The following is a 26,660-nucleotide window of genomic DNA, read 5'->3' on the forward strand; positions in this document are numbered from 1 at the left end:
GGCCGTGGTGCGCGGTGGCCGTGATGAGGCGCTTGAGCTCCGCGACGGAGACGAAAGGCTCCGGCACGGGCATGGAGAAGGTGTCCACCTCGCTCCTGTACCTGTAGAACACCGCCATAGCCTCTCCCTCAAGTTGAACGGAGGAGGGGTGTTGCTGCTGCTGCGATCGCCGGAGGTTGTAAGAAGGAACGAAGAGGGTGATGGAGGGTAGAGGCGGATTGCATGGCCGTTGCTGAGCGTGATGGAGATCGCCGGAGGTTGTAAGAAGGAACGAAGAGGGTGATGGAGGGTAGAGGCGGATTGCGTGGCCGTTGCTGAGCATGATGGAGACTGGGCCCGTGGAGGCAAGGATGAATCGGAGTCGGAGTTGGCGTGACATACTGACATGAAACGCTCAAACTCCGACTCGGCCTATGCCGCCAAGGGCCATATGCTGCTGTCCATGTGAGCTTATTACTTGGGGCGGTCCATTTCTTATTACTAGTGCTACTATACTTTTTAGATGTGGAAATTTAGCAACTCTCTGTTCGAATTTACATTTCAACATGCATAAACGGTAAATCTCAACAGGATTTGTGTTGCAACATACAGCAGGATTTGGATTTGGAAACATGTACGTGAACGGCCGAGAAAACCTAAATGTGCCAGGGGCCAGGGCCAGGGCCCAGGGGGCAAGGGTTGATCATAGAAGCCAGGGCAACTGTTCCATCTGGCAATAGACAAATTTGTCTGGTTTCAACAAGTACCACGTTCATCTTTTACTAGTATCTTCAACGAAGAAAAGATACTGGGGTTTTCCCAGACAAACCGAACAACATAAATAGGTAGTTTTACATAATAATCATCGAAACAGTAAATTTTGTCAGCTTCATACCCAGTGGCAAGATGTATTTCGGTCTCAACTGGAGGTCTTCAGCCTAGAGGACTCGGCCTCTGAAGGAAGGGCGCTGGCCTCACATAGCTGAATCCCACGAAGTTGCTATCTGCAGCGACAGGGCTGGCCACTGGAGAGTCGAGCACGGGCATGCTGGTCCAGCACTCGTCAAAGTTGGCGATGCAGGTTTTGCCAGCAACATTTGGGCGGAAGCTTGGCTGAATCTGTCGGGAGTCTAGCTTCTTCCAGTTTACTGACTTGAACCACTTGTGATTCTTTATTTCATTGCTCCCGCCTGGTCCACAGCCCAGCCTCCTGCCAGCTTCTTTGTGCAGTAACTGAAACATAAGATGGGCTAAAAATTCAATCCCAAGATCAAACAGGTTGACTCTAGAAACTAGCACAAGGCTGCAAAAAAATATGGGTGCGGTGAATCATAGCAACTTGGCAAACAACTTACGCCTTTTAGCAGAGAATGAACTTCGCTAGATAAATATGCCGGAAGCTTAATTTTATCCTTAACAATCTTCTGCTGAACTTTGTCCCTGTTTCCGCCAACAAACGGAGGCTGCAGAATATAATAAGAGTGAGCATGGGAACAAAAGGATATATAGAAGCAAACCATCTGTAATGCAAACACATCTTCTATGCAGAAACATCGTGCTTAAATAACTAACCTTTCCTGTAAGCATTTCAAACAGAAGGATTCCCACACTCCACCAGTCAGCAGCCTTATCATGACCACGGCCCTGAACAATTTCTGGAGCCATGTACTCAACAGTACCACACATTGAGTTTGATCTAGTGTTTTCATCAAATTCCTTTGCCAGGCCAAAATCAGTCAGCATGGCCTAAATAAGACAATGAAAAATTCCATAAATTCCCAAATACCAATCAGTAGATAAAGTCAGAGAAGGTGAAGAAAAATATGTATTAAAGGATCCTTACATGTCCATCAGCATCCAACAAGATGTTCTCAGGCTTCAGATCTCTGTGCATAATTCCATTGGCATGGAGATGGGCTACAGCAGACACGATTTCAGCAGTGTAGATGCGTGCAAGCTCCTCCCTGACAGACAAAAGGTTGCTTAATTAAATGTTCATGCAAAGCGATAGGAATAAACATAAAATAATGTAATGAAATTACCTAAACAAACCCTGTTGGTAGAGCTGGAAGAAAAGATGGCCCCCATTTATGAAGTCCAAGACAAGGTAAAGTCGGTATTTTGTCTGCCAAGTAAATACTGGGTTTAAAATTTGGGACAAGACTGAAAAATATAACATGCATGATAGAGCTTGACAACAAAGAACACACAGAGATGATAAATGCATACCTGAAAGGAGTACCTCAGCTGTACAACAAAAGGATGATCAACTTTAGTCAGTATATCTCTCTCTGCTTTCATGTACTCAGCATGGTTCTTCTCCAAAATCTTGTCCTTCCTCATAACTTTCATTGCGTATATTTCTGAAGTACCTTTCTTTCTCACTTGAAAGACCTTGCCAAATGCCCCTTGGCCAACAAGCTTCAAGACTTCAAAGTCGTCAAGTCCAACAACACCATTCTCATTTTTTGTATCATCAAGCTCTTCATCACTCAGAGCTTCTTGGTTGCTTTTCTTTTCTTTAGTACACTCCAGAAGGTCCAATGCGCTATCAGATTCATGCAGTGTAAGCTTACTAAGTGGCAAAGATTGGCTAACAAGTGAACTTGGACCAACAAGAGAATGAGATCTCTTGACAATAACCAAAGGGTCATTGTAAATCCCCTCACTGGACTCAGTCAAAGGTGCAGGACTGTCTGGAGTGAGGATGCTCAGATCTGTGGGAGTCTGGACTGCCGTAGGACCAAATACATCAGAAAAATCGAACTCAACGTTCTCAGAAGGCACGACATCTGGAGGGCCCATTGGCAGAAGTATCTTCCCTCTAAAGAGCTTGGGACCTTGTGCATGGGTTGTTGTAACAGAGCTTATTTCAGAGGAAACCATCTTCAGGAACCTGAGATTCAGCAGTGTAGACTACTGATGCCAAGGATGTTTTGCACCACAAATTCCAGCTATGCCAGTTCCCAGACTAACTAAACAAAAGACTTATGGGGCACCTCTCTATGGAAGGCGCCCTCCACAGATTCCCAACACAACAGAAGATGCAGGGCTGCGAACAATGGCCTTGAACAAGTGGAAGTTTACAAACACAACTGGGAATCCCAGGAATCCTGGGAGAAGGCAGGGTGGGAAGATGCCGTTGTTTCCCGATGAACAGGAAACTCTGGATGCCAATGTGCTTCCTGAATTCATGAGATCAACTTGTCTATGGCTGCAGGTAGAACAAAAAATATAGTTAGTTTCACAAAATGCAGCTTTGTGCAGAAGAATGTTAAAAGGGAAAATTAATAAAGAATAACATCAGGCTACGTATGTATATTGCCTTATGGCTATGTGTGTTATGATTATTGTTTTCAGCACAAATTGCCATCAATCATAATTGTAAGTGGAAGAAAGTTCCAAGCTATAATGTTTTATTGGAAGCAAAATGGTTCTCATTTCTAGGTATTATTTGCTGCAATGTCATGAATCATGATGATAAGCAAGTAATCACAAGTAGAAACAACATGATTTGTTAAAGAGAAGGTGATCATCAAGCCAGCAAATTTGCACCAAAATCACTAATTTCCACAAAAAGTACACCAAAATAAACACCAACAACACAACATCTAATATGAATTTCAGAGCATAAAGCTAACAATAGAATCAAGTTCTATACAGGGAAAAATAAATTGCAAAAGCAGTTTCTTCTTAACAGTATACAGTTTGCACAATACGATAACTATGCCAAAAACTGTGGTACCGGTGAAACATAAGATGCTATTTCCCTATCTGCTGCTGACACATCAGGGTGCTACATTGATCAAAGGAGAAAATTGTAAGTGATTCTGTAACTGTAGTCAGTTGACTGTCAAATTTAGGGAATGACGGTATTCCAAATTTACCCAAAACTCCCAACTATTTACAACGACACAAAGAAAATTAACATATAGGAACCATCTTAAGTCAGATCTGGAAAGCGACCACCCCACCTCTCTTGCCGAATCAAAAAAGACGCCCGCTTATCCACCTAGACCAATGTCACAAGCATCACTTAATTGGGAGTTTTGGGTAAATTTAGTTCCTATATGGTTTGCGAACTAACGATTTTTTTTTTTTTTTGCGAGTAAGAACTCGAGAATTGACCGCATATGCATGTCACGCAGCACATATTCATCAGACCTACGAACCCAAAATTTCTCTACCCGAACCAAAATCATCCATCGGACACTGAAATTGAAATTCCACCACTGGAAAAATCCCCAAATCGACTCCCAGGGCATCACAGATCCAAAGAACATAAGTCCCCACAGATCTAATCATTTAGATGAGCAGCGCGCGCGAACATACACGAAATCACAACCCCGAAAACGCAGAATGCTCCGTACTCCGGAGGCCAATTTCAGATCGGAGACAGCGTAATTGAACTGAAAACAAAAAAAAAGAGAGTAGAAAACAGGGGGGAAAGAAAGAGGCGTCACGTCTCGGGAAACGCAAACGCAAATCCACGGGGAGGAGAGGAGGAAGCTAGGGTTGGGGGCGGGTGGGGAGGGCCTCGCGGCGACGAACCTTCGCTGGTGGGGGGGGCGTCGTTGCGGGGAGCGGCGGTTGAAGCGGCGGCGAGTGCTCGGGCTCGGCTCGGCGAACTCGTGCGGCCGCGCGGCGAGGGGCCCTCTTATAGCAGCGGCGCGTGGGATGCGGGGCTCCGGGAGCGGGGAGGGGACACGTGTCGGGACCGCATTGGCGGGCTCCGTAACGGAGGTGGGGGTGGGGTCTCGGGGGCGTTGCGGAGTTGGCGCACCAACGTGGATGGAAAATGCTCTGCGAATATGCCGACGCCCAGTTGGATCGAGGTGGGGCCCACTGTCATGGACGGAGGTGGGTGTGGGTGGTTGTTCCGTTTTTCCCGCGCAGAAATTCTCTTTTTTTTCCCCCATTTGTTCTGTTCTTGAAAAAGAAGCTTGAATTATGCGTACCAACAGATTTGAACTCATTTAGATTTCTCTTTGAGTGGGAAAACTCATTTAGATTTAGGGTGCACATGTAGCACATGACATGCATGCATTTGTATATAACTTGGGCGGCTATAAAAAGATAGCGTCCAGAATTTCAAGCGTACCAATTACTATATCTGATCATTTCTATTTGTTGTTTTAGACAAAAAGTTTGGCTTATTTTCTTTTGTAAATTGGTCGTCTGAAACGTCATCTAATTATGCCCAGAAGGAGTAGATAATTAAGTTGCGTATGTACAAGCTAACGAGCAAAATGTTCTCTCTTTTTATGAAAAGGATAAGCAATAATTAGTTGACAAGGATAAAAAGGAAAAAGGGAAACTTTTCTTCAGAAAAAGGGAGAACATGACAAAGAACTTCAACAACGGAAGTACGCATTGCAACCTTGAAGGATAGTAGCATCGATTCGTTCTATAGATGCCCGGATGCTCTTCTCTGTACGTCTACTACTATGGCAGCTAGTAGTATGGAATTGTGGAGGCAAAGGAAGCATAGAGAGGTCGGATGCTAGGAAACGTCAATGAAACGTGTGAGCTTTGCTTAGTTCTCGTCCACGTTACTTTGCAGGCAAAATGCCCTTTTTATTGAATGGATGGACCTGGACGTGGACGGTGCTTCTTGCTGGTTTGCACACTTTGAACGATCATGTTCTTATCTTATCTCAGCATCCCTTTTTGATTCGGTTTGTATGACTCCGAGCTCATGCCAACTTATGTCCACCACACAACATAGAAGTTGGTATTACTCACACTAATACTTTGACGTATTCCATTTTTTTTTTCATTTCGTCTTTTTAAATTATGTCTTTTCCCCTTGTTGAGTTATTATGCTTATCCGTAGGAGTGGAGCTAAATCTTTTGCTGTATGCTTTTCTTTTCCACTTTGTAAAGGATAAAGCCGGGTATCCTGGTGTAGATTTGCTTTTCGGTATAAGGATTAATTTCTGCATGCAAAATCCTGTGTAACAAAGAGAAAAAAAATTCAATCAGGAACCGAACTTCATGAACAATCCATTTCAATTATTGACAATGGAGGTCCTTCCCCACATTAATTAATTATCATGGTATATGGTATATGGCATGGCCAAAAATAATGCCACATTAGTTCTGGTAAAGTTCCAACTTTCGGTATTATTGTTCCACAATAGTATGGTTTTTCTTGCAATTCCGTTTACAACATAACTAAGTGTTGTTAATTTTTCTTAGTTCATTTACCAATAAGATTATACCTCAATGCCTTAATACTACATCCGTCCCAAAATAAGTGCAGTCGTGGATATCCATGTCCAACGTTTGACCGTCCGTCTTATTTGAAAAATTTGTAAAAAATTTAAAAATATTTAGTCACACATAAAGTACTATTCATGTTTTATCATATAATAGTAATAAAAATACTAATCATAAAAAATTTTCAAATAAGACGAACGGTCAAACGATAAACGTGAATAGTGCAAAACTACACTTATTTTTGGACGGAGGGAGTACCCTACTTTGGTCTCTAGTTACCCTTTATTGATGTAGGCAGGTCTCAACCACCAACAAACCTATAGACTGTTGACGGATCCGGCTAAAGACTTTGAGAACATAAGGTGGTGTTTGGGTGGGAGAAAGTAAACTTTAGTCCCTCTCACCAAAATATAAGTGGTGTTTGGATCCTTTAGTCCTAGGACTAAACATTTTAGTCCATGGCTGTTTGTATCTAGGGAATAAAAGAGACTAAAGGTCATTAATTGCACGGTACAATGACCATGTTACCCCTAAAAACATGTAAAGAGAGATGCACCATGCCCATGCGTGGGGGTAGCAGGTGGAAAGGAGCTACTTTAGTCCCAATAAGCTCCTCCCATAGGGACTAATGGACCAATGCACTTTAAGTCTTTTTAGTCCCTCCTATTTGGAACTTTAGAGACTAAGAGGCACTAAAGTGAAGGGACTAAAGTTTTAGTCCCTCCAACCAAACAGAGCCTAAGCTGAAGGTGGTGTTCTTTTCTCATGAACATGAAGATTAAGTTTTTTTACATAAAACGGGGTGGTGTTAACATATGCTTGATTGAGTTTTAATTATTACAAACTTGAAAAATAGATTAATATGATATTTTAGAGCAACTTTCATATAATATAGAAAGTTATCGCACGAATCGCGCCGTTTAGCAGTTTGAAAAGCGTGCCACAAAAATCCAAAATTTCATCTAACTCTTGTTGGAGAAATGAACGGGACACGGTCTAGCTTTGAGTGGAAGCACCAAAACTTATTTTTCTTCTTCGAATGGTACAGATACAGGTGTACACCTTACAACTATAAGCACCACCGACCACTGAGTTGACATATCTTCGTATTAACAAAACAATTGCGAGAGTGCAAATGTGTTATCAGGGTGCACCACGTTAGATCAATTTTACTTACGTGTATTGTTTTGGCATGAGCTCACACGGACTAGCCAAGTTATTATACCAAAACGAGCAACTTACATATTGTTGTACCGTTATACCCACCACACAAAATTATGTACCGTGACTCCATGAGCGTAATTTAGTATTTAAAAAAGAGCTTATACATGCTGCTAGAATATAACCATAGTTTTCTTCCCCCTCACATATAGCCCTATCATTTCGATTGTTTTTACGCATATAAACTAAAATTTTAACTTTAAATTTTACTTTGAAGTTGATTTTTTTCATCGTAGTTTATTTATAATATTTTATTTGCTGCTAACAATACGTATATAAAAAAGTTATACGTATGCATAAGCATATAAAGGAAACAATGGAGCTCATAGGCGTTCTTCCTTAGCAGCGAGAAAACGTGTTCCTCAAATCCGTTTCCTGCGAATAGAAGCGCCTTCATCGTAATCCCTCCCTCCCTAGTCCCTACCACTCCACTCCACTAGACCACCACATCCCTCCTCCTCTCCAACCCTCTCTCTCCTCGGTCCTCACCGTTCAACAGCTCAAGGATCATCAAGGATGTGCTCCTGCGCGCGACTCCCGCACCCGGCCTTGCAACCCGCGCCCGCGCCCGCGCCGCCGCCTCCAAACCTCAAGCCCAAGCCCGCCCCCACCACGCGCGGCCCATGCCCATCCCCCCGCACCCTCGTCGCGCGCGCGGCCCCTCGGCGGGACGACTCGACGGCGCCGCCGCCGCCGCCGCCGCCGCCGTCCACCTTCGACTTCCTCGCGCTGAAGCGGGAGCTCGAGGAGGAGGAGGAGGAGGAGGTGGTGGCTGTTGAGCCGCGGGATGGAGGGGGCGGAGATGGGCTTGCCAGTGAGGACGATGGCGACGGGGAGGCGAAGCGGAGCGGCGGCGGCGGCGAGAGCAGCGGCGGGAGGAAGAGGCGGCAGATGGCGAGGCGGTCGGGGCTGCTCGCCAAGCAGGTGATCAGCGTCAGCTCGGCGCGGAGCCTCGGGTTCGTGTCGCAGCTCTGGGTCGACGCCGCGTCGGTACGGTCTGCTGCTGCCTGCTGCATTTTTCTTTCAGTTTCGGCTGTTTACCTTTGCAGTTCGTGACTAACGAATGACGATTAGTTTCCATACATTGTAGAATACCTAATTCCCTATGGTATATTGTGCCTAGCTGAAACAGAATTTATGCTGTTTGAATTGGCACTACTATGTAGTTTTAACTCCATTTTTTTTAGTGTAACGTGTAAATGATCTAATCTGACAACGTTATGTAAAATTGTTCTAGATGAGTGTGCATTTGTTAGTTGCTTAGTGGATTCTTTTTCTGTGCAGCATTTTTATTTCTTTCATGGATAGGGTTTACTAGCTGTCGATGTATTGTAGGCCGTGGTATGTATATAGGCAGTTGTGACTATGCTTGGGGAAGCTATGGAGTTCAATCTTACCACACCTGCACACCAAGTCTAGAGAACCCTAAACAATTGCATGCTAATGGAATTGACTAGCACATAGGCATGAATATAAGATCAATGAAATGTTGCACGCAATACATATGTCAATGCAGAAGTTCTGATGGGCTCTTTGACAGGGGTATTTCCATACTTCCATTGTAGATCGGCATTGTAGTTTGTTTCTGGCCTTGTTCGTAAGGTTGGGACGATTTTACAAATGGAGCGCCAGCTAGGGAGATAGGGGTAGGACTGGAGGAAGGGTAGTTTTTTTTTTTAGAAAAAGGTCAGAAGACCCGGCTTCTTTTGAAAGCCCGAAGGTTGTGCTGGGAAACCCAGACACCAGATTACAGCATAGGGAGGGCGAGGCCTCCAAAAGAGTGCAAAGAGAGGCTCAACAGTAAACTACCACCTCTAAGACAACTCTAAGACCAGAGAGACAGATAGGGGCTGCTGCTATACAGATAGCAGTCATCAGATACAAAACACACATCCAGAAGACAGGCAGAACTGCAACATCCGAGGCACCTCTAAACCCAGGAATCAACATATCCCCAACCTATTGCTTCCAGTATTAGCAGCAGCAATCTTCATCTTCTCTGCCAAATCCATCATCCTGTTAGCTTCTTCAGCACGCCCTAAAACCTTCCACTGCAGCAAATAAGAAGTAATTCGAAAAGGAAGCATTAGGGGAGAATAAACCAACTGGGATCTGAAGATCATATTGTTTCTGGTAGTCCAGAGTACCCAACAAATAGCAGCAAGCAAAGCAGTTAAAGCTCTCATATTTTTGTTAGAATTGTGATTGATTAACAAGAAAAACTCCTCAAAATTACTGGGAACAGTGTTCCAACTCAAGACATCCCTACACATGCACCAAGCAAAAGTTGCCATAGGACAGTCAAAGAGGATATGATTAGTAGATTCAATGTTACTGCATAAAAGATAGTTCTCTGACCCATCCCAGCCCTTGCTTTTTAATTGCTCACAAGATTGAATTCTGTCCCTTATAGCCAACCAAAGGAAATGCTTAACTTTCACGGGGCAAGGAGATTTTCAGATTATTTGTAGCATCTCATCTTTAACACCTCTAAAAGACAGAGCTCTGTATAGAGAATTGGTAGTGTACTTATTATTAGCTGTCAGACCCCATTTCTGAGTGTCAGGAGAATCAGTTAGATCAAGCTCATCTAAAATTGCCCTAACCTGCTGCCACAGGAGGAAGGGTAGTCCATGTTTTGATTTACTGTACCAGACAATCATTCATCAGTTTCTAGTAATTCTCAACCTATATTTTTTTCCGAAAGACCAACCCAGTGGTTGGCGTTGTATTCATGGATGGAGCAAAACAGCCAAGTGGCTGGGTATGATCAAAATTTTACATATGGGCGGCAGACAACATGCACACCCTCACCCACAGTTCATCAGCTAGGCAATAATTTCGTTTTTTTTTTTGCTCCTCCCATGCTTCAAAGTTTTAGCTCGTCATATATTAGGGTGATTACTTGCTGCACTGATGACTCCCTCCTGCTGGAACACTCTCCTATTTCGCTCCTTCCATATCTCCCAAACAACGAGTATGAAAATCGATTGTAGTCCTTTGCTTGTGGCTCGATCAGTGCTCCTCATTCCTTGTATTCACCAGTCCATATGAGACGTGCACCTTGCCTACCTGGAGATGATGCTCGTTTGGCACAGCCTGCCCAGTGCTACACTCTGAATTTGTGCGGAGGATAGGCATTCAAAAAAGAAGTTATTTACCGTCTCCAAATTCCTAAGGCACAACTGACAAAAATAGTTATTGAGCATCCCTGGCTTAGACAGGTTAGTCTAAATCACAACTAGACTATTTTTTCCATTATTTCCCAGCTCACAAATAGACAAAAAAGCCAGTATTGATTCCAACTCTGCACATCAAAGAAGAGGGGTGCATTATGCAACGCCGGGATGCTGGAGGAAGATGGGCTTCTGATTGGAGGTAGAGGAATGGCGACAGCATTGCATAATTTTGGAGAGAATGATAGGAAAAGAGGAAGATGAAACAGTGGCTTAGGCCAACTTCTTTTGAAATGGGTGGATCAGATTCTGACATGGAAGGGTTTTGGACTTGGGATGCCATCGCATGTTGATGAACATTTTTCCTGAGTGTGCCACCACATCAGCACGGACTGTCCACAAAACTAGATTCCCATGAAAGTTGCACTGCCTTTTTTTTCTGCAGAGTGTAATGCAGGCTCTCACAGAAGTAGAGAGAAGGACACATGCTAGAAAAATGAAATGTGGCAGCATAAAGATGGTTATCTTGCCTTTTTAAAAAAAAAATAAAAATAAAACAAGTCACACTAACACTGCATAGTACTTACTCTTCAGTTAAACACATAGACAGCCAGTGAAGCTTCGCCCAGCAGCATATTCATCAGTAATTCAGCATCAATCATCAACTCGTGAATTTTCTGGCTTGCTAGTAGCCTGCAGCTTATCAATTGCACCTGTATATTAGAGAAAGTATCCCATAAGTAGTTGAGTAACTTGCCAAAGAATAGTCTGGTGTCTATGAATGATTTCTCCAAGGCCAAAAAAATAGCACAGCAACTCTGCAACGTTACAAACCTTGTGGGTCTCATCCGAATTTCATCAAATCTGGTTTATTGTTTCAGACAACACTTCATCTACCCCCTCCTCTTTTTCCCCCCTTCTATGAGCTGGTTCTTAGGATTAGCTTGTCTGAAGAGACCTGTTCACCTGTTCATAGGCAATATACCCTTTTTGTATGTAGCTACTGTTAGTCGATGTTATTGTATATGACCAGCACCTTGATAAATTTGTTTATCTTCCATTTTTCTTCAGTGGATTGTTGCATTGGTTGAAGTGAGGCCAAGTTTGCTTTCGGGAGAAGCTGAGAAATTCCTTTTTGAGGACATATATCAGGTGGGATGTGCATGAATACTCGATTTATTTTTCATTTTGCCTTTATTATTGCTATCCACATAAACATAAGAGCATATTACTATCGATACTGCAGCAGATACTTCGTTTTCAATGATGTTTTTTTAGGAAAATCATTTTCAATAATGTTCAATGTACTAATTCCTTTTATAGGTTGGAGATGTTGTGCTTGTTGAGGATGAAACCGTGGTCGAGAATGAGTTTAAGCTAGTTGGACTGCACAGCTTGGTATGCTTTTTTTTCTGGATTCAAACAGAGGTTGCATTTCTATATCATGAAATTTTTTGTTTTAATCTAGGAAAGCAAAAGGTGAAATATATAAACTGCAGGGGAAACACTATTCAATGCCATCTTTTATATAAAATTCTCATTGGTAGGGTTATCAGTGTAGCCCTCTCTGAAAAGAACTGTTCCTTTCTCTCAGTTGCATGGGCAAATATATGAACCGAGAAATACTGTAGTTTCATTGCTTATTTACTATTCTGCCTATTTTTTTTAGGTGGGCTACAGTGTTGTTACATCTAGGAGGCGTAATGTTGGTAAGGTGAGTCTGTGTGGTCTTTGAGAGAGGTAATCTTTGTAATTTGGATTTCGGATTTGCATCTGAGGAGACCACTTAACATTGATGTTTTCAAGGTGCCCTTTTCATTCTTTAGGTGCGTGGCTTCACCTTTGACATCAACACTGGTGCTATGGAGTCTCTTGAGTTTGACTCGTTTGGGATTTCCATTGTCCCTTCTAGTCTGGTAATTTTCTGGAAACCTTCTTGTCATCTTACATATATAAGCATGTCAAATCTTATGCTGCCTTCTCAGACTGCTTCTTTCTTTCCAGGTAAGCACATATTGCTTGTTTGTTGAAGATGTGCTTGATATAGTTTCTGATACAATAGTGGTGCATGAAGATGCAATCTCTCGGGTTCAACGGTTAACACAGGTTTGTTTTATGATTGTTTCTGATAGAACTATTCAACTTAAAAATTGCTGATTAGGATGGAAATGAGACCATAATTCAATCAAAAACCTTGTTGAGTGAAATATTCATCAATTGAATATCAGGGCATTTGGGGCACACAAAATATCCAAGGACCTGGTGGTCAGATGGATGATAACGGTAGATATCGGAGGAGAAAAGCTCGGCGTGTTCAGAGACAAAACGGTCTACGAAATTCCAGTGGCCGAAAACTCCATAGGAAGATGAGGGACCGAGATGGTGACTGGGAACTACCAATGGACTATTGACCAAATAGTCTTCGAAATTCCAGTGTTCGAAAACTCCATAGGAAAATGAGGGACCGGGATGATGGCTGGGAACTACCAATGGACAACGGACACATGATGCTCGCGGGAGCATCAGGGAGAAACTTTTTTCTCCTGTTTCAGTGAATGATTGTCAGGCGCCACTGGAGTATATGGCTAGTTTATGCCTTTAGTTAGTTGTAGATATTGGAGGATCACGCACGGGTTTCTGTGGCTTTGGTGGGTTGTTGAAAAGCGAATTCATTTGTAAGACATTGATGGAATAGAATGCCCTTTTGACTGTACTGACTACAAGTAATCATGAAGTGCTCTGCTAGCATTGCTCTAGTCACTAGTCAGAATGTTCGGTTTTTACTGGTTTTCAAGAAAGGGGCTTGGTTTTATCCAAAAGCGAAGAATTGGCCACTACAACAAATCTCAACAACTATAGGACAACTCACTCTATTAGAAGCAATATATATATATATATATATATATATATATATATATATATATATATATATATATATATATATATATGACACTCATATGGGGCACCATGGTGCCTGGGCACCATGATATCAAATGCACAAAATCACTCAAATTTTTCAAAATTTTCAAATTGTGAGTATATACCTAGTTATAATAATTTGATTCATACCTATATCTATCAACAAAACAACTCAAATTTAACTTTATTTCGAAATCCATGATTACATATCTAACTAATTATATGTATGGATGCTATATACCTAGAATCAAAATCTAACAAAAACAAGTTCAAATTCAGTTCAAACTTGCTTTGAACTAGTTAGTAAAGTAGTTAATGTTAATACCTAAGTAATTAAAAAAGTTTCATACTCATTTGAATTAGGTATATAGTAAATTTCAACAATGGTGCCCGGGCACCATGGAGCACCAAACAAATTTAATATATATATATATATATATATATATATATATATATATATATATATATATATATATATATATATATATATATATATATAGTCTTTTTTCCTGTGTCCTGTGCCTTCAGCTAGTGCGAGATCCTCCTACCTGTCGGCGACTTGACTCAACACGGCCACATGCTGCTTGTACGCGCGTGTAACCGACGACCTGAACCGGACCCTACTACAGTACTAGTAGTGCGTTTTTAGTTCAGCGACCAACCCAGCAGCACATAAGCTTACGGACGTCGTCGTATCAACGACTTCTTACGAACAACTTCAAGCTGGACTGCTGGAGTAGCGATGAAGTTTGAGTGGTTGATGTGAAACAGTAAATAGCGGATCGTTGTTCGAGTCGGTGAGCCGATGGAATGGATGACAGCGTCGGCTCATTTATTGGCACCATACCTCCGCTGCTGCCCAGATTTATGAACCCTAACTTTTCCAGCAAAGACACACTGTTCGTGGATCGGGACAAGCTGCCGTAGATCCTGGATTAAGGCCCCTTTGAATTTGAATGAAAGGAAAAACCATAAGAATTTTAGAGGATTTTATCCTATGGAAAATAATCCTATATAGTCCTTTGAAACAAAGGATTATTTCCTATCAATTCCTTTGAAATTCCTATGGAATGAATCTTACTAGAGTAACTTTGGAGGAAAATAAGCATGAGGTCTCACCTCATGTTTTCCTCTTCATGTGTCTAAGATTCCTGCGTTTTTCCTGTGTGCTAATCAAACGACAGTTTGGAGACTTTCCTGTGTTTCAAAATCCCATAGAAATCCAATAAGTGTGGCATTCAATTCCTACGTTTTTTCTATTCCTCTGTTTTCTCAATCCTGCGATTTAAAGGGTCCCTAATTCCTTATGGAATACTACTTGTCGTCGTTGATGCTACCTATTCCTACCTCCTAGCCGCCATGGCTAAGGAGTATTATTATCTCTTTTCCTTCTCGTTTCAACGAGTCCTCAAGAGTGTCAATGCGAGACTGAGCTGAGCAAGCCTGAAGATGGTCGGTCTGCACTCTGCAGGCAATGGATGAATGGATACACGAATTTACCAGGGAAGAAGCCGAGTAATCTTGCTGTGGTGTGGACTGTGGAGAAAAACCATCAGTCGACGAGTCGATGAGATATGTGCTCTCTCCATCGTAAAATATACTCGCAACTTATTAGGAGAGAGTAGTTTTCGAAATAATGAAACCTGCAACAGAAACCGTCTACAGAACTAGTACTCCATTGCTTCAGACTTCAGCCATCAGCCCGTCACCGTTGAAATATTGAATGAGCTGTCAAGTACAGAACTACATACACGGGGCCACTTGCTGTGGCTCGCATCGCATCGCATACGTTCTGACTTTCTCAAGACCAAAGGAACAGGACAAGTGATTATAGAATATTGGACATTCAGAATTTCAGACTTCAGACTTTGATGAGAGTTGAGACTCTCGGGGGCTCGTTTTCTAGAAGGGTAAACGTTTTACCGCGAGACACGTTCTCATCTCATCTCACTCACCTTACTGTCCCTGTCAGCTGGGCCCCATCTGCCCCGAGCGAAGAAGCACGCGTGGATAGGGCAGGCGGGCCCCACACGCGGGCGCCACGACCACCACCCATCTGGCCATCCAGACCACCGCGATGACGTGGCGTGAAGTCAACACGCCCATCCACGGTCAACCTTCAAATCCTCCCGCTCCTCTCCGTTTTATTTTATTTTACTACCAACCCGCTCACAGTTTGACCACGGGTTGTTCTCCACTTCTCCTCCTCCCTCTCTCTCTCTCTCGCAGCAGTACACACAAGCGAAGCAAAAGCGCGGTGCGGAGAAGTCTCCCCGCCGGGGAGGCCCGTTCACACCGGTGATTGGGTTGGAGCAATTAAAGCTTTCCTCCTAGTCAACCCCAGCTCCTCTGCGAGGAAAGAATTGATCTCTTTTATAATCCTGGGCTCTCACTGTTCGTTTGCTTCTTCGTTTCGCCTGCCAAACTTTCCGAGAAGCGGAGCAGCAGTTGAGGAGAAACGACGGGGAGAAGCGGCCGAGGAGGTCTGGAGAAAAGGTGAGTTCTTGGCTTCTTCCTCCTCCTCCTCCTCCTCCTCCTTTTCGCCCTCATTTCTCCCTCTTTCCTGTCTCCGGATTTAGTATACTTCAGTTTTTGTCTTGGGAGTTTGGGAGGGAGTTCGTGCTCATACCCTCATATCTCCCCTGTTCGTCTCCCTCTCTCGGCGTCTTCACGTTCTTCTTGGGTAGAACTGTAGAAGTAGAAGCAGGAGTCTTTAGGTGTTCTTGACGATGCTCGGTGAGTTCTGTTCTTGATGCCTCTCTGTTTTTCGTTTTTTTTTTCTGCGATATGCTTCCACTGGAGTTGTACAGGTTTCAGTAATTCAGTTTGTGTTGCTAGTTTGTGCTACTGATAGTAATACTAACCGCGATCATGGCAGCATTTGTTCTCTGATCTTAGCTTTCTACATACTGTAGTACAGTAGTTCTTTGAATTTATCCGACAAGGTTAATCGGTCGAGGACTGGTAGTATTGAGACAATTGCTGATGTTCTCAGTTCTCTGATGACCTGGATGAGCAGGGGACAGACATGTGTGTCCTTTTTTAGCTGTTACCTATTCATGTAAATAGCTTTTTAGGTGGTTGTTTCCCTGGTCAATAAAGTCCGAGTAAGTTCCCCTTGCTCTGTGTTGCTAATATATGACTGATCGCACACTAATTTCAGTGCCTCAAGATGCGTTGATCGTGTATTTCTATTTCTTAATCTCGTTCGGCATCTCTTCTGATTTTGATGCTGCTGAAGTTAGTTCATGACTTTGTCCTTAGTCTGTGTCCTCATTGCTCTTCTATGGATGCAAGTCCAGCCGAGACTGCTAGATAGATTCTGAACATCTTTTTCTTGCACATTTTCAGGCTCAGCGGGCGTTGTAATATTAGAGCTCAGAGGACACCATTGACAAGCAGAGGAATTAGGTTCTACATCAACCTGATAAATTGTGCATCGTGTGATGTTCTGGGCGTTTCTTGCTTCATGGCAAGCGTAAACACTGGAGGTTTACGCCTGGTGAGATGCCCAAAGTGTTATAACATTCTACCAGAACCTCCCAATGTTGAGGTCTACAAGTGTGGTGGTTGTGACACCATACTTCGAGGTAAACTTGTGTGATTCGCTTAGCTGGGTACTGGGTAGCAGTAAATTTGATCATTTGTTCATCTGTTGGCTGACTTGTTCCTGATGATTTCCTTCTTATGCAGTTAAAATCCGTCCCAGCAATGGACAAAATGTAGCGACGAAACAAGTCCGGCAAGACTCCGATGATTTTTCGGTTGCTACCACCGCGAGCAATGGAGTGCATCCTCAAAAGAAGGATATTGCTTTCAGTGGTGCTACCATGGACAGATCCCGTACCCCTGATGCTCCGAGCACTGACACAGAGCATGCCAGTAATGGCACGAGCAGCAACGATAATGGCCATGCTATGTCAGTTGAGAATAATGCTTCTGAAGTTGCAGATACTGACAACAAGGAAGATTGCAATTTGGATGGCCAGAACACTAGTGGAAGGATCGAAGGCCCTTCTGAAGAAATACCACCCAATGCAAATGGCATGGATATCGATTCCGACAAAGAGGAAACCTACAATGTGGAAGGAATTGCTGAGAATTCAGAGGATTGCAGGGTAAGAGGAGGTGGAGATATTGATACAGAATGCAACCTGAGTTTACCTGAGCACGAATTGCCCTTACATCAGGAGAGCAAGTCAGACTCCGAGCTGAAGGAAGCAACCAAAACCGAAGACGAGGCAACCAAGAAAGGCCATCTTGTGAGGGTGCAATCCCGTTCTTGCGATCTTCGAGAGTCGCATCGCGCGTCGGCCGGTAGCTCAATGGATTTCCACTCTGCCAGGACTTCCCTCCAGTCCAAGAGCTTCAGGGCGAGCGAGCCGCTCCAATCGAAGATCATGAAGACAGTGGACGAGCTGAGAGGTGACCTCTCTGAATTTTTCAGCAAACCTGAAGAAGAAGGAGAAGACGACGACGATCGCAAGCCAAAAACAGCAGCTTACCCTCCTCGTCCTTCAAAGCAAGACGGCTACAGCAAGCCTCGTGCGCCGTTCACTTCCAGTGTGCCACTCACGGCTTACCACCCTGCAGCTAAGCATTCCGGCCATGTATCTCGCCTGAGCAGGTCAGGCCAAGTCCCTCCTCCTCCTCATCATCATCGTGAGCTTTCCTCGCTGCGATATCGCCGGCGGCGCAGGGCCTACTCGTGCTGCCACAGCGACCAGATGGAGACGATGAGGCGACCGTGCTCCCACGATTGCTGCCATTACCATAGCTGCCGGCCACCACCATGTCACCACCATGACCGGCCATGGAAGAGCCAAGAAGGCGCGATGCAAAGGCCGCCGGTGCAGGAGACGACGAGGCGCCGGGCTCCGCCCAGGCACCACTGCCGGCCGGTGCTGCGCGGCGCGCCGTTCGTCGTCTGCTCCGGCTGCAACCGGCTGGTCCAGCTGCCCACCGACTTCGCCGTCCCGAGCAAAGGCACGCGCCGGCTGCAGTGCGGCTCCTGCTCGGAGATCCTCTCCTACTCGTACAGGGACCCGGCCAAGAAGAAGCTCCAGTCTCCGTCCGGCGACGGCGAGGAGTGCCAGTACAGCACCGACGACTACGAGATCCATCAGGCGGCCGGCGACGCCGACCCGTTCTCGTACTCGGAGGAGTACGGCGTGATCAGCTACTCCACCGAGGAGGAGCAGCAGCCGCTGCACGTGTCGAGGAACTCGTCGTTCGACACCGTCGACGACGAGCGGAGCGCCAAGCTGCACCGGCTGATGGGGTACTCGTCGGCGAGCGAGCTGCTGCGGCTGCGGCGCTCCCCCGACCTGTACGAGAGCTTCGGAGAGCGGACGCCCGCTGCAAGAACGAGTGACACGAAGGGCAAGGCCATCTGCGTAGCTGACGAAGAGGAGCATCCCAGCGCGAAGGTGAGAAGAGGCCGTGGCTTGCCGCTCCCAGGGATCCTGAAGAAGGGGATCCATGGACTGGAATCCCTGAAGCTCAGGTAGTCACTCGTCAGGTCATAGCGGATGATGTACACTACTCTATTTTTTGAGGATTAACTGATTATGGCCAGTTTAGGGAATTCAGAAACGGGCTTGGTTATTAGGGTGCTGGGATAGTGGGTAAGATGCTGATAGGTGTGATAGTTCATTGTATTTGATCATTAGTTTGTGTAAAGGTTGGTTTTCTGTGGCAATTTTGTGTGCTTTTTGGTGGTGGTGTGTGATTTGCAGTATTGTTGATTGTATAGGCTAAAAAGGCTACGACCTGTGTGCAAATTAGCTGTTGTAACTATTTTGAGTTTTTTTTTAATCTTGATAGAGGAGTTTTTCTTCCTTCTGAAATGGAAAAGGATTGCCACTTTTGATTATGAATGTTTGAAGCTGCTGTACGTATCATGACCATGTGCCCTTCGCAGTTTGCACAGTTGCACTGCGTTTTCTTGCTCACTGAAATTCTTCTGAGGCTGAAATGCGGTATAGGCCTGGTTTAGATTCTAAAAAAATTTTGATCAAAAATATCACATCTAATCAAATGTATCACATCGAGACACATACATAAAGCATTAAATGTGAAAAAAAATCAATTACACAGGCACATAAAGCATTAAATGTTGAAAAAAATCAATTACACAGGCACAGTTTACATGTAAATTGCGAGACAAATTATTTGAACCTAATTACACCATGATTTGACAATATGATGCTACGATAAATATTTGCTAATAACAAATTAATTAGACTTAATAAATTCGTCTCAAATTTTATATGCGTATTATTAGTCTTCATTTAATGTGTTCATATACTTTTTTAAAAAAAAACTTAGACCCATAGAACTAAGCACAACCATTCTTCTACTCTTTCTATTACATCCACCGTAGGTTCGTCGTCTTGCTGTGTTGGTGCAACAATCCGCATGACAATGAACAAGAGGTTTTTTGGTGTAAGGTGATAAAATGAGGAGAAGCACAGTGGAGATGTTTTTTGCTCGAAAAAACAAAACTGGTGCAACTGTTTCGCGGTGTGATATGATACTACTATATACGGAGTACATACAGTATATTAGTACAGAACGTTTTTTTCTAAAACTTTTGTACACTACGTTTACATTGTATCACATACTACTGTATAATAATACGTACAATACGATGCGCTTTAGCAGGCTAGCGGCCGGTGTCCCCGTGACGCGCCACCTCAGCCGCCGCGGCGCCGTGGTCGCCGTCCACGCCGTGGCCGTCGTCGTGCCGGTGCTTCAGTGCGCTGAACACCCGGGAGCTCTCCTCGAAGATGTGCGCGCGGCGGTCGTAGTCCGTGGGGCGGCGCCCCTCGTCGCCACCGCCCATGGCCTCCTCCTCCAGCACCTCTAGCTCCTCCGCCGCCGCGGCCTCCTCCTCCTCCTCCTCCCCCTTCCCCGGTCCTCCTTCCCTCTCCTTCCGCGCCTCCACCGGCTCCGTCCCGCCGCCGCACCGGCACCGTGCGCGGAGACGGATCGCGACGAGCCAGCCGCCGTGAACGGCGCGACGGCCAAATGTGGCCTGTCCATGGCCAGCCGCGACGGCACCGGCGCCACGGCCCCGCAGCGACGTCGGGCGCGCGGGGGGCGCGGTGCGGGAGACGAGGGACCGCATGGCGCGTGGGTAACACGTACACGTAGCTCGGGGAGACGGGACACGTTTCACCGCACGCGCCGCGGTGTAGTAGTATAGGAGTACTGTAGTACGCGAGTGAGCAGCGTCGGGAGAGGTGGTGGATCGATGGATGCACACGGGAGATTCGATTCCGGGGACGCTGTCTCGTTTTATCCGTGGGCCCGAAGATTCCGGATGCGGCGCAGGCGTGGGCGTGGCCGGAGGGGGGACGCGTGGAGGATGGCCTGGTTTGATGAGCCTGGCTGCTGCTGCTAGTGCCAGCGTCATATCACTTGTCGGCACGAGGCGCTCGACCCTCGAGCTGCTGCGTAGTATGCCACGCGTGGGTGTCGGTTGCTTCCCTTGTGTGCAGTGCAGAGATCAGAGCAGGGTTTACGAAACCTTGTTGTTATCCCGCGTTATCATCTGTCACGATCTTCTTAATTTTTAAAACCATTATATAATCATATAGTTTTCACAGAAATTACATGGTTATCGCGATAATCATCAAATCATGCGTGGCGATAATCACACCTAAAACTATATGGTAAACCTGATGAGAAATAAGACGGTTTGGGGCTTTTCTGGTTGCGCGATGGGCTGGTAGCTGGGCCTCCGGCTGCATCTCCTGCGCATTTTATACAGCACGTGCTTGTAAGCTAGGGGGTCTTGCACGCCGACTAGCTTCGGGGGGTCCTGTGAAAGTGATATGAGTGCCTCTCAGGGTGTTAACTCCACCGGTGGTGTTGTGCACCATACATGATCTGACCTACCGCAACCTCTCCCCTTTGTCACAACACTAACGTGACACGCACGAAGAGGATGAGAGTTTTTTCCATGTCAATACATGTGTAAAGCACGGCAAAAAAACAGAAATCAAAGTAGCATCCCCCCCCCCCCCTCCCCCAACAAATCCTACATGAATTGAAAACATAGAAAAAAATGATTACACCACATGAAAAATTGAATTGAAAGAAAGTTTCCAAAAGATCTAGCATTTAACTTATTTTTATATGAAATTGATCATAGATGTGGAATTGAGATCCTCTAACTTACTTCCCGCTAGCGTGTGGACATGTCGTTATCTATTAACTTATTAAAGGAATAGAAAAAGGTGCAACCACGTTCGCTCTCACGGCCTAGAAATTCTTATATTATTCGAAGAAAAAAAATAGAGTTCATATAGAAATGCAATTTAGAAATAGTTGAAATTCGGAATTAAAAAATAAGAAATATTGGAAGAGGAGACTAGAGTCCATATATAGAAATACAATTTATAAATAATTGAAATTCGGAATTAAAAATAAAGAATATTAGAAGAAGAGTATGGAGTCCATATAGAAATACAATTAGGAAATAATAAAACTTCGGAATTAAAAATAAGAAATATTAGAAGTATAGTATAGAGTCCATATAGAAATATAATTAAGAAATAATAAAAATTCGTAATTTTTTTTTAAAAGTAGAGTATAGAGTCCATATAGGAATTTAAAACTAATTAAAATTCGGAATAAACATAATAAAATTTAAAACAGAGTTTAGAGTCCGTATAAAAATACAGTTTACAAATAACTAAAATTCAAAATTAATAAAAAAAAACATGGGAAGAAGAGTCTAAAGTCAATATAGGAATACAATTTAGAAGTAACTGAAATTCAAAATTAAAATTAAAGAATATTGAAAGATTAATTTAGAGTCTACATAGAAATATAATTAGAAATAATAAAAATTTAGAATTTAAAATAAATAAAATTGGAAGAAGAGCTTAGAGTCTATATAGAAATACAATTATAGATAATAAAAATTGAATTTAAAAAAAGAAATATTGAAAGACGAGTCTAGATTCCATATAGGAATATAATTTACAAACAACTAAAATTTAATATTAAAAATAATTAATAACTAACACGTACTCCCTCCGTCTCGGAAAATATCGAACCCTAAATTCCCGATGCAAGTTTAAGGTTAAAGTGAAAATACCAAACTGCCCTTATTAATCACAGCCATTCTTTGTACCATTCACAGCCATTCATCATCAGTAGTACATTCACAGAGACGGGGAGATAATAAGACAATTTGCGGTAGAAAAGAGAAGAAAAATTACACCTCAATGAACTAGCAAGCACCAAGATCATAGAATAACCAAGAACCAAGAAGAGAGAAAAAGAGATACTACAAGAACTAGCAAGAACCCCGGGTCCCCGACGCATGAACTAGCAAGAACCCCGACGAGGCCGCGTCCGCTCGTAGCCGCCGCCTCCGCCGAAGCCGCGTCCGCCGGTCGCCGCCGCCGCCGAGGCCGCGTCCGCTTGTCGCCGCCACCGATGCCGCGTCCGCTCGTCACCACCGCCGCCGCCGATGCCGTGTCCGCTCGTCGCCGCTGCCAACGAGGCTGCATCCGCCCGTCGCCACCGCTGCCGCCGACGATGCCGTGTCCGCTTGTCGCCGCCGATGCCGCGTCCGCTCGTCGCCGCCGACGAGGCAGCATCCGGCCGCTCATCGCCGACAAGAACCCCGGCGTCCGCTCATCGCCTCGCCCGCCGCCGATGCCGCGTTCGCTCATCGCCTCTGCCGCCGCCGATGCCGCGTCCGGTCGTCACCTCCCCAGCTGCCACCGCCACCGCTGCGTTCGCTCGTCGTCGCCGCGCCGCTGCGTGGTGGTGGAGCGGGAGGGAGGTGCGGGAGAAGGCCGAGGGGTACAGGAGAGAGATGGGGGAGAACCATCTGGGAGGGGATGGCGGAAAAAAATCTGGTGCAGACCGGATGCAAAACAGCAGTCCGTGCAGCCCCGACGCGGATGCATGACGCGTGGATGAGGCGCTCATCCGACGGCCGGCCCACACAAGCGGGTCCGCATCCTGCACGGCTCGACTCAGGTCGTTCTCCCTCAGCTCGGCTTGCACGGCTCAGGATTAGATTGGGTAGGGCGTGATTAGAGGCGGACGATTAGAGCAAAACAGATTCGCTACATGGCAGGACGAGGAGTCCAGCAGAAGAGCACAGGCGCCGCCGGGCTTCTGGTGCCGTCGTCTCATCTAGTGCAGCCTTTGCCTGCCGTAGCGCACGACATGGCAGGACAATCTTCACATGAACACGATGTAATCGTTGGGGATCATGGAGCCGATGGCAAGCAGAGAACGCAGGTACATTGCCTAGCTAATTGACTCATGCTTTTTCATCAGTACATGCATGCATGATCGTGAGTGATCGTCTTACATGCCCTCATCGCAAATACTGATGTGTGGCTAATACGTACTGATGTGTGATCATATCGTGCATGATCATCTTGCACAGATCTCCGAGTTTATGACCATGGAAGAAGATGTTGCCGGCGCTATCGATGCCAACGCTAATGGTGATGACAACACACTCTGTCGCATAGTACCTGAAGAGATGGCAGATAAAGCACCAAATCAGGTAACGATAATTTAATAGCAAATTCGATGGAAAACAGAATATTTCATACTGTGGTAATATAACTCATTTATCGTACAACAGGCCAATGATAAAGTTGCACAAACTTTGATCTTGCCTCAAGTTGGAATGGCTTTTGATTTAGAGCAGAAAGCGTATGATATGTATAACACCTATGCCGGGAAGATTGGGTTCAGTATTAGAAAGAGCCAAGCAAAGCACCGAGTTGATGGAACTATATACCAGAAATATATAGTTTGTAGTAACCAAGGACAACGACAGACTAAGTCATCACTAGACACTACTAGGACGAGTTGTGATGCTTGTGTTCAGTTTAGTATTTGTCGAAAGGGAATTTGGACAGTGCAAAAAGTTGTACTTGAACACAACCATTGTCTTGTTAGTCCAAATAAGTCGCACAAGCTGAGGTCCCAAGGCGTGTTATAGAAGCAGATAGGCAGCTAATTGGCCAAATAAGGGAAGCCGGGATGAAACCAGCGCAAGTGTATGAGTTCATGAAGGAGTGGTATGGAGGAGCTGACAAAGTACCATTCTCAAAGATGGATTGCAATAATGAGATCGGTCGCGAACGCAAGAAGTACTTAGAATCCAATGACACACAAACACTGTTGGAATAGTTGAAGAATAAGCAATTAGAGGATCCTGCATTTTTTTACGCCATCCAAATAGACAAGGAAGATGGTCGGATAGCTAATTTCTTTTGGGCAGATGGTCAATCTATCATGGATTACTCCTGTTTTGGTGATGCTGTGTCATTCGACACCACATTTGATACTAATAAGTTTGAAATGCCTTTTGCTCCACTCCTTGGAACCAACCATCACAAGCAGACTGTAATTTTTGGTGCTACGTTGTTATTTAATCAAACTATTGAATCATTTGTTTAGCTCTTTGAAACTTTTCTAACAGCAATGTCAGGAAAGCATCCAAGCACAATTTTCACTGATCAAGACGCGGCCATGGCAGCAGCAATTGCTTTAGTATTCCCAAACACAAGACACCGTCTTTGTTTGTGGCACATTTATCTAAATGGTGGTAAAAATCTTGGTCATGTCATTCATAAGCATCCTAACAAGTTTCTAACTGATTTTAAGAAATGTGTCTATGAGGAGAAAGCGGAGTATCATTTCAACAAGATGTGGCATGAATTGTTGAGTGAATACAAGCTTGAGGATAACGTATGGATGTCAAATCTATATAGGTTGAAGGAAAGTGGGCTATTGTCTTTCGTGACTCTTTTACAGCTGATATGACCTCGACTCAAAGGAGCGAAGGTATGAATAATGTCTTCAAGAAAAGATTTCGTAGGAAACTTGGTCTTTCTGAGCTCCTTGTAGAATGTGATAAGGTTGCTGCCAGTCTTCGTGAAAATGAGTTGGATGCAGATTTTAAGTCAAGAAACTCGAGCCCCGTTACTTGCATCCCAAATTTACCTATGTTGAAGACCGCAGCTGACTCATATACAAGGAAGATGTATTCAGAGTTTGAAGAGGAGTTTACAAAACAATTTTCATTGTCATGTAAGTTGTTGCAAACTGAGGGGTCAATATTGACATTCATGGTTATGCCCATGGAATCAGATCAGGAAGCAACAATTGTGTATAACACTGCGGATATGACCATTACATGTTCTTGCAGAACGTACGAGTCCATTGGTATGTATGCACACTTTAAATCGCATTATAATTTTGTTTATACAAACATCTGAAAAATGGCATCCACATCTTATAGGTATATTGTGCAAGCATGCCCTCAAAGTCTTCAATATGAATGAAGTTTTCACTATGCCATCTCAATATATACTCAACAGGTGAACAAAATATGCGAAAAAAGGATTTAATATTGATAAACAAGGAAGTGAGAAGGAAACTTTGAAAACACATGCTGCACGTATCTCTCGAAAGGCAACATCCATCGCTTTGAAATGTTCAGTTTCGAAAGAACTTCTTGATGATTTGGAGAAAGCCATAAATAATTTGGACTTGGAGGCAGATAGTTCTCTAAGCAAGATGCAAGAAAAAACATGTGAGGTTCCTCTAAATTCAAATGACTGTGTTATGGACACATTAAATGGTGCAATATCAATTAGAGTTCCTCGAGTGGTCAAAGGCCCAAAGAGTAGACGATCAAAAGATGCAGTTGAAAAGAAGAAACGGAAGAAAACAAAAACTGCTAAGAATAAAGGTGCTGATCCTACCCATTCCGGCATGTTTATTCCCATTGTATGCTTGTATAATTAATTTTTTTTATACTCTGATATTTTGTATGTTTGAACTATATAGGAGAAGATCTAAATAATGCATCAGAAGATGAAGATGAAGATGTTGGTGATGTGTGTGGGCAATCTTCGACCATGGCTGCAAATGATGTGTGTGGGCAATCCTCGACCATGGCTGCATATGATGTGTATGGGCAATCCTCGACAATGGCTGCATATGATGGGTTTGGGCAATCCTCGACCATGGATGCTCCTTTAATCCAAGGCGGATTTACAAGTCTTTTATTTGGAGTTCAGCAAGATTCAGTCATGGCTGCTAGAAAGTTACATTTCAATTAATAGCATTTGGCTCAACCTA

At 44.2% G+C, this 26,660-nt stretch overlaps 5 protein-coding genes across 7 annotated transcripts; 3 read left to right on the forward strand and 2 right to left on the reverse strand.

The window, feature by feature from the left end:
- Positions 1-678: 678 nt before the first annotated feature.
- LOC127768065 (serine/threonine-protein kinase AtPK2/AtPK19-like) lies at positions 679-4,680 on the reverse strand. 2 transcript variants are annotated; one of them, XM_052293581.1, is made up of 8 exons: positions 4,531-4,601; positions 3,725-3,775; positions 2,209-3,193; positions 2,022-2,104; positions 1,823-1,943; positions 1,552-1,725; positions 1,335-1,442; positions 679-1,212 (listed from the first exon to the last, which is right to left on the reverse strand). In XM_052293581.1, the coding sequence occupies exons 3-8, from the start codon at positions 2,863-2,865 to the stop codon at positions 913-915; spliced, it is 1,443 nt and encodes a 480-aa protein (XP_052149541.1). In that variant the 5' UTR covers positions 2,866-3,193; positions 3,725-3,775; positions 4,531-4,601; the 3' UTR covers positions 679-912. The 2 variants fall into 2 exon arrangements, with proteins under 2 accessions (XP_052149541.1, XP_052149540.1); XM_052293580.1 differs by lacking the exon at positions 3,725-3,775 and having other exon boundaries at positions 4,531-4,680.
- Positions 4,681-7,873: 3,193 nt separating this feature from the next.
- LOC127765247 (uncharacterized) lies at positions 7,874-13,354 on the forward strand. Its single transcript, XM_052290111.1, has 7 exons — positions 7,874-8,412; positions 11,670-11,750; positions 11,922-11,996; positions 12,268-12,312; positions 12,425-12,514; positions 12,603-12,704; positions 12,827-13,354. Exons 1-7 carry the CDS (start codon positions 7,939-7,941, stop codon positions 13,007-13,009), a joined length of 1,050 nt encoding a protein of 349 aa, XP_052146071.1. The 5' UTR covers positions 7,874-7,938; the 3' UTR covers positions 13,010-13,354.
- A 2,371-nt stretch (positions 13,355-15,725) lies between these two features.
- On the forward strand, positions 15,726-19,420 carry LOC127768508 (protein ENHANCED DISEASE RESISTANCE 4-like). 2 transcript variants are annotated; one of them, XM_052294102.1, is made up of 3 exons: positions 15,726-16,013; positions 16,869-17,107; positions 17,211-19,420. In XM_052294102.1, exons 2-3 carry the CDS (start codon positions 16,987-16,989, stop codon positions 19,025-19,027), a joined length of 1,938 nt encoding a protein of 645 aa, XP_052150062.1. In that variant the 5' UTR covers positions 15,726-16,013; positions 16,869-16,986; the 3' UTR covers positions 19,028-19,420. The 2 variants fall into 2 exon arrangements, with proteins under 2 accessions (XP_052150062.1, XP_052150063.1); XM_052294103.1 differs by lacking the exon at positions 15,726-16,013 and adding an exon at positions 16,140-16,253.
- Positions 19,421-19,952: 532 nt separating this feature from the next.
- On the reverse strand, positions 19,953-20,649 carry LOC127768955 (uncharacterized). The gene has a single exon (XM_052294624.1). It carries the CDS (start codon positions 20,647-20,649, stop codon positions 20,185-20,187), a length of 465 nt encoding a protein of 154 aa, XP_052150584.1. The 3' UTR covers positions 19,953-20,184.
- A 1,997-nt stretch (positions 20,650-22,646) lies between these two features.
- LOC127768375 (protein FAR1-RELATED SEQUENCE 5-like) lies at positions 22,647-25,828 on the forward strand. The gene is made up of 3 exons (XM_052293935.1): positions 22,647-23,792; positions 23,944-24,066; positions 24,148-25,828. The coding sequence occupies exons 1-3, from the start codon at positions 23,619-23,621 to the stop codon at positions 24,508-24,510; spliced, it is 660 nt and encodes a 219-aa protein (XP_052149895.1). The 5' UTR covers positions 22,647-23,618; the 3' UTR covers positions 24,511-25,828.
- The last annotated feature ends 832 nt before the right edge of the window (positions 25,829-26,660 follow it).

The sequence above is a fragment of the Oryza glaberrima genome, chromosome 3 (genome assembly GCF_000147395.1).
Source record: "Oryza glaberrima chromosome 3, OglaRS2, whole genome shotgun sequence".
Lineage (NCBI taxonomy): Eukaryota > Viridiplantae > Streptophyta > Magnoliopsida > Poales > Poaceae > Oryza > Oryza glaberrima.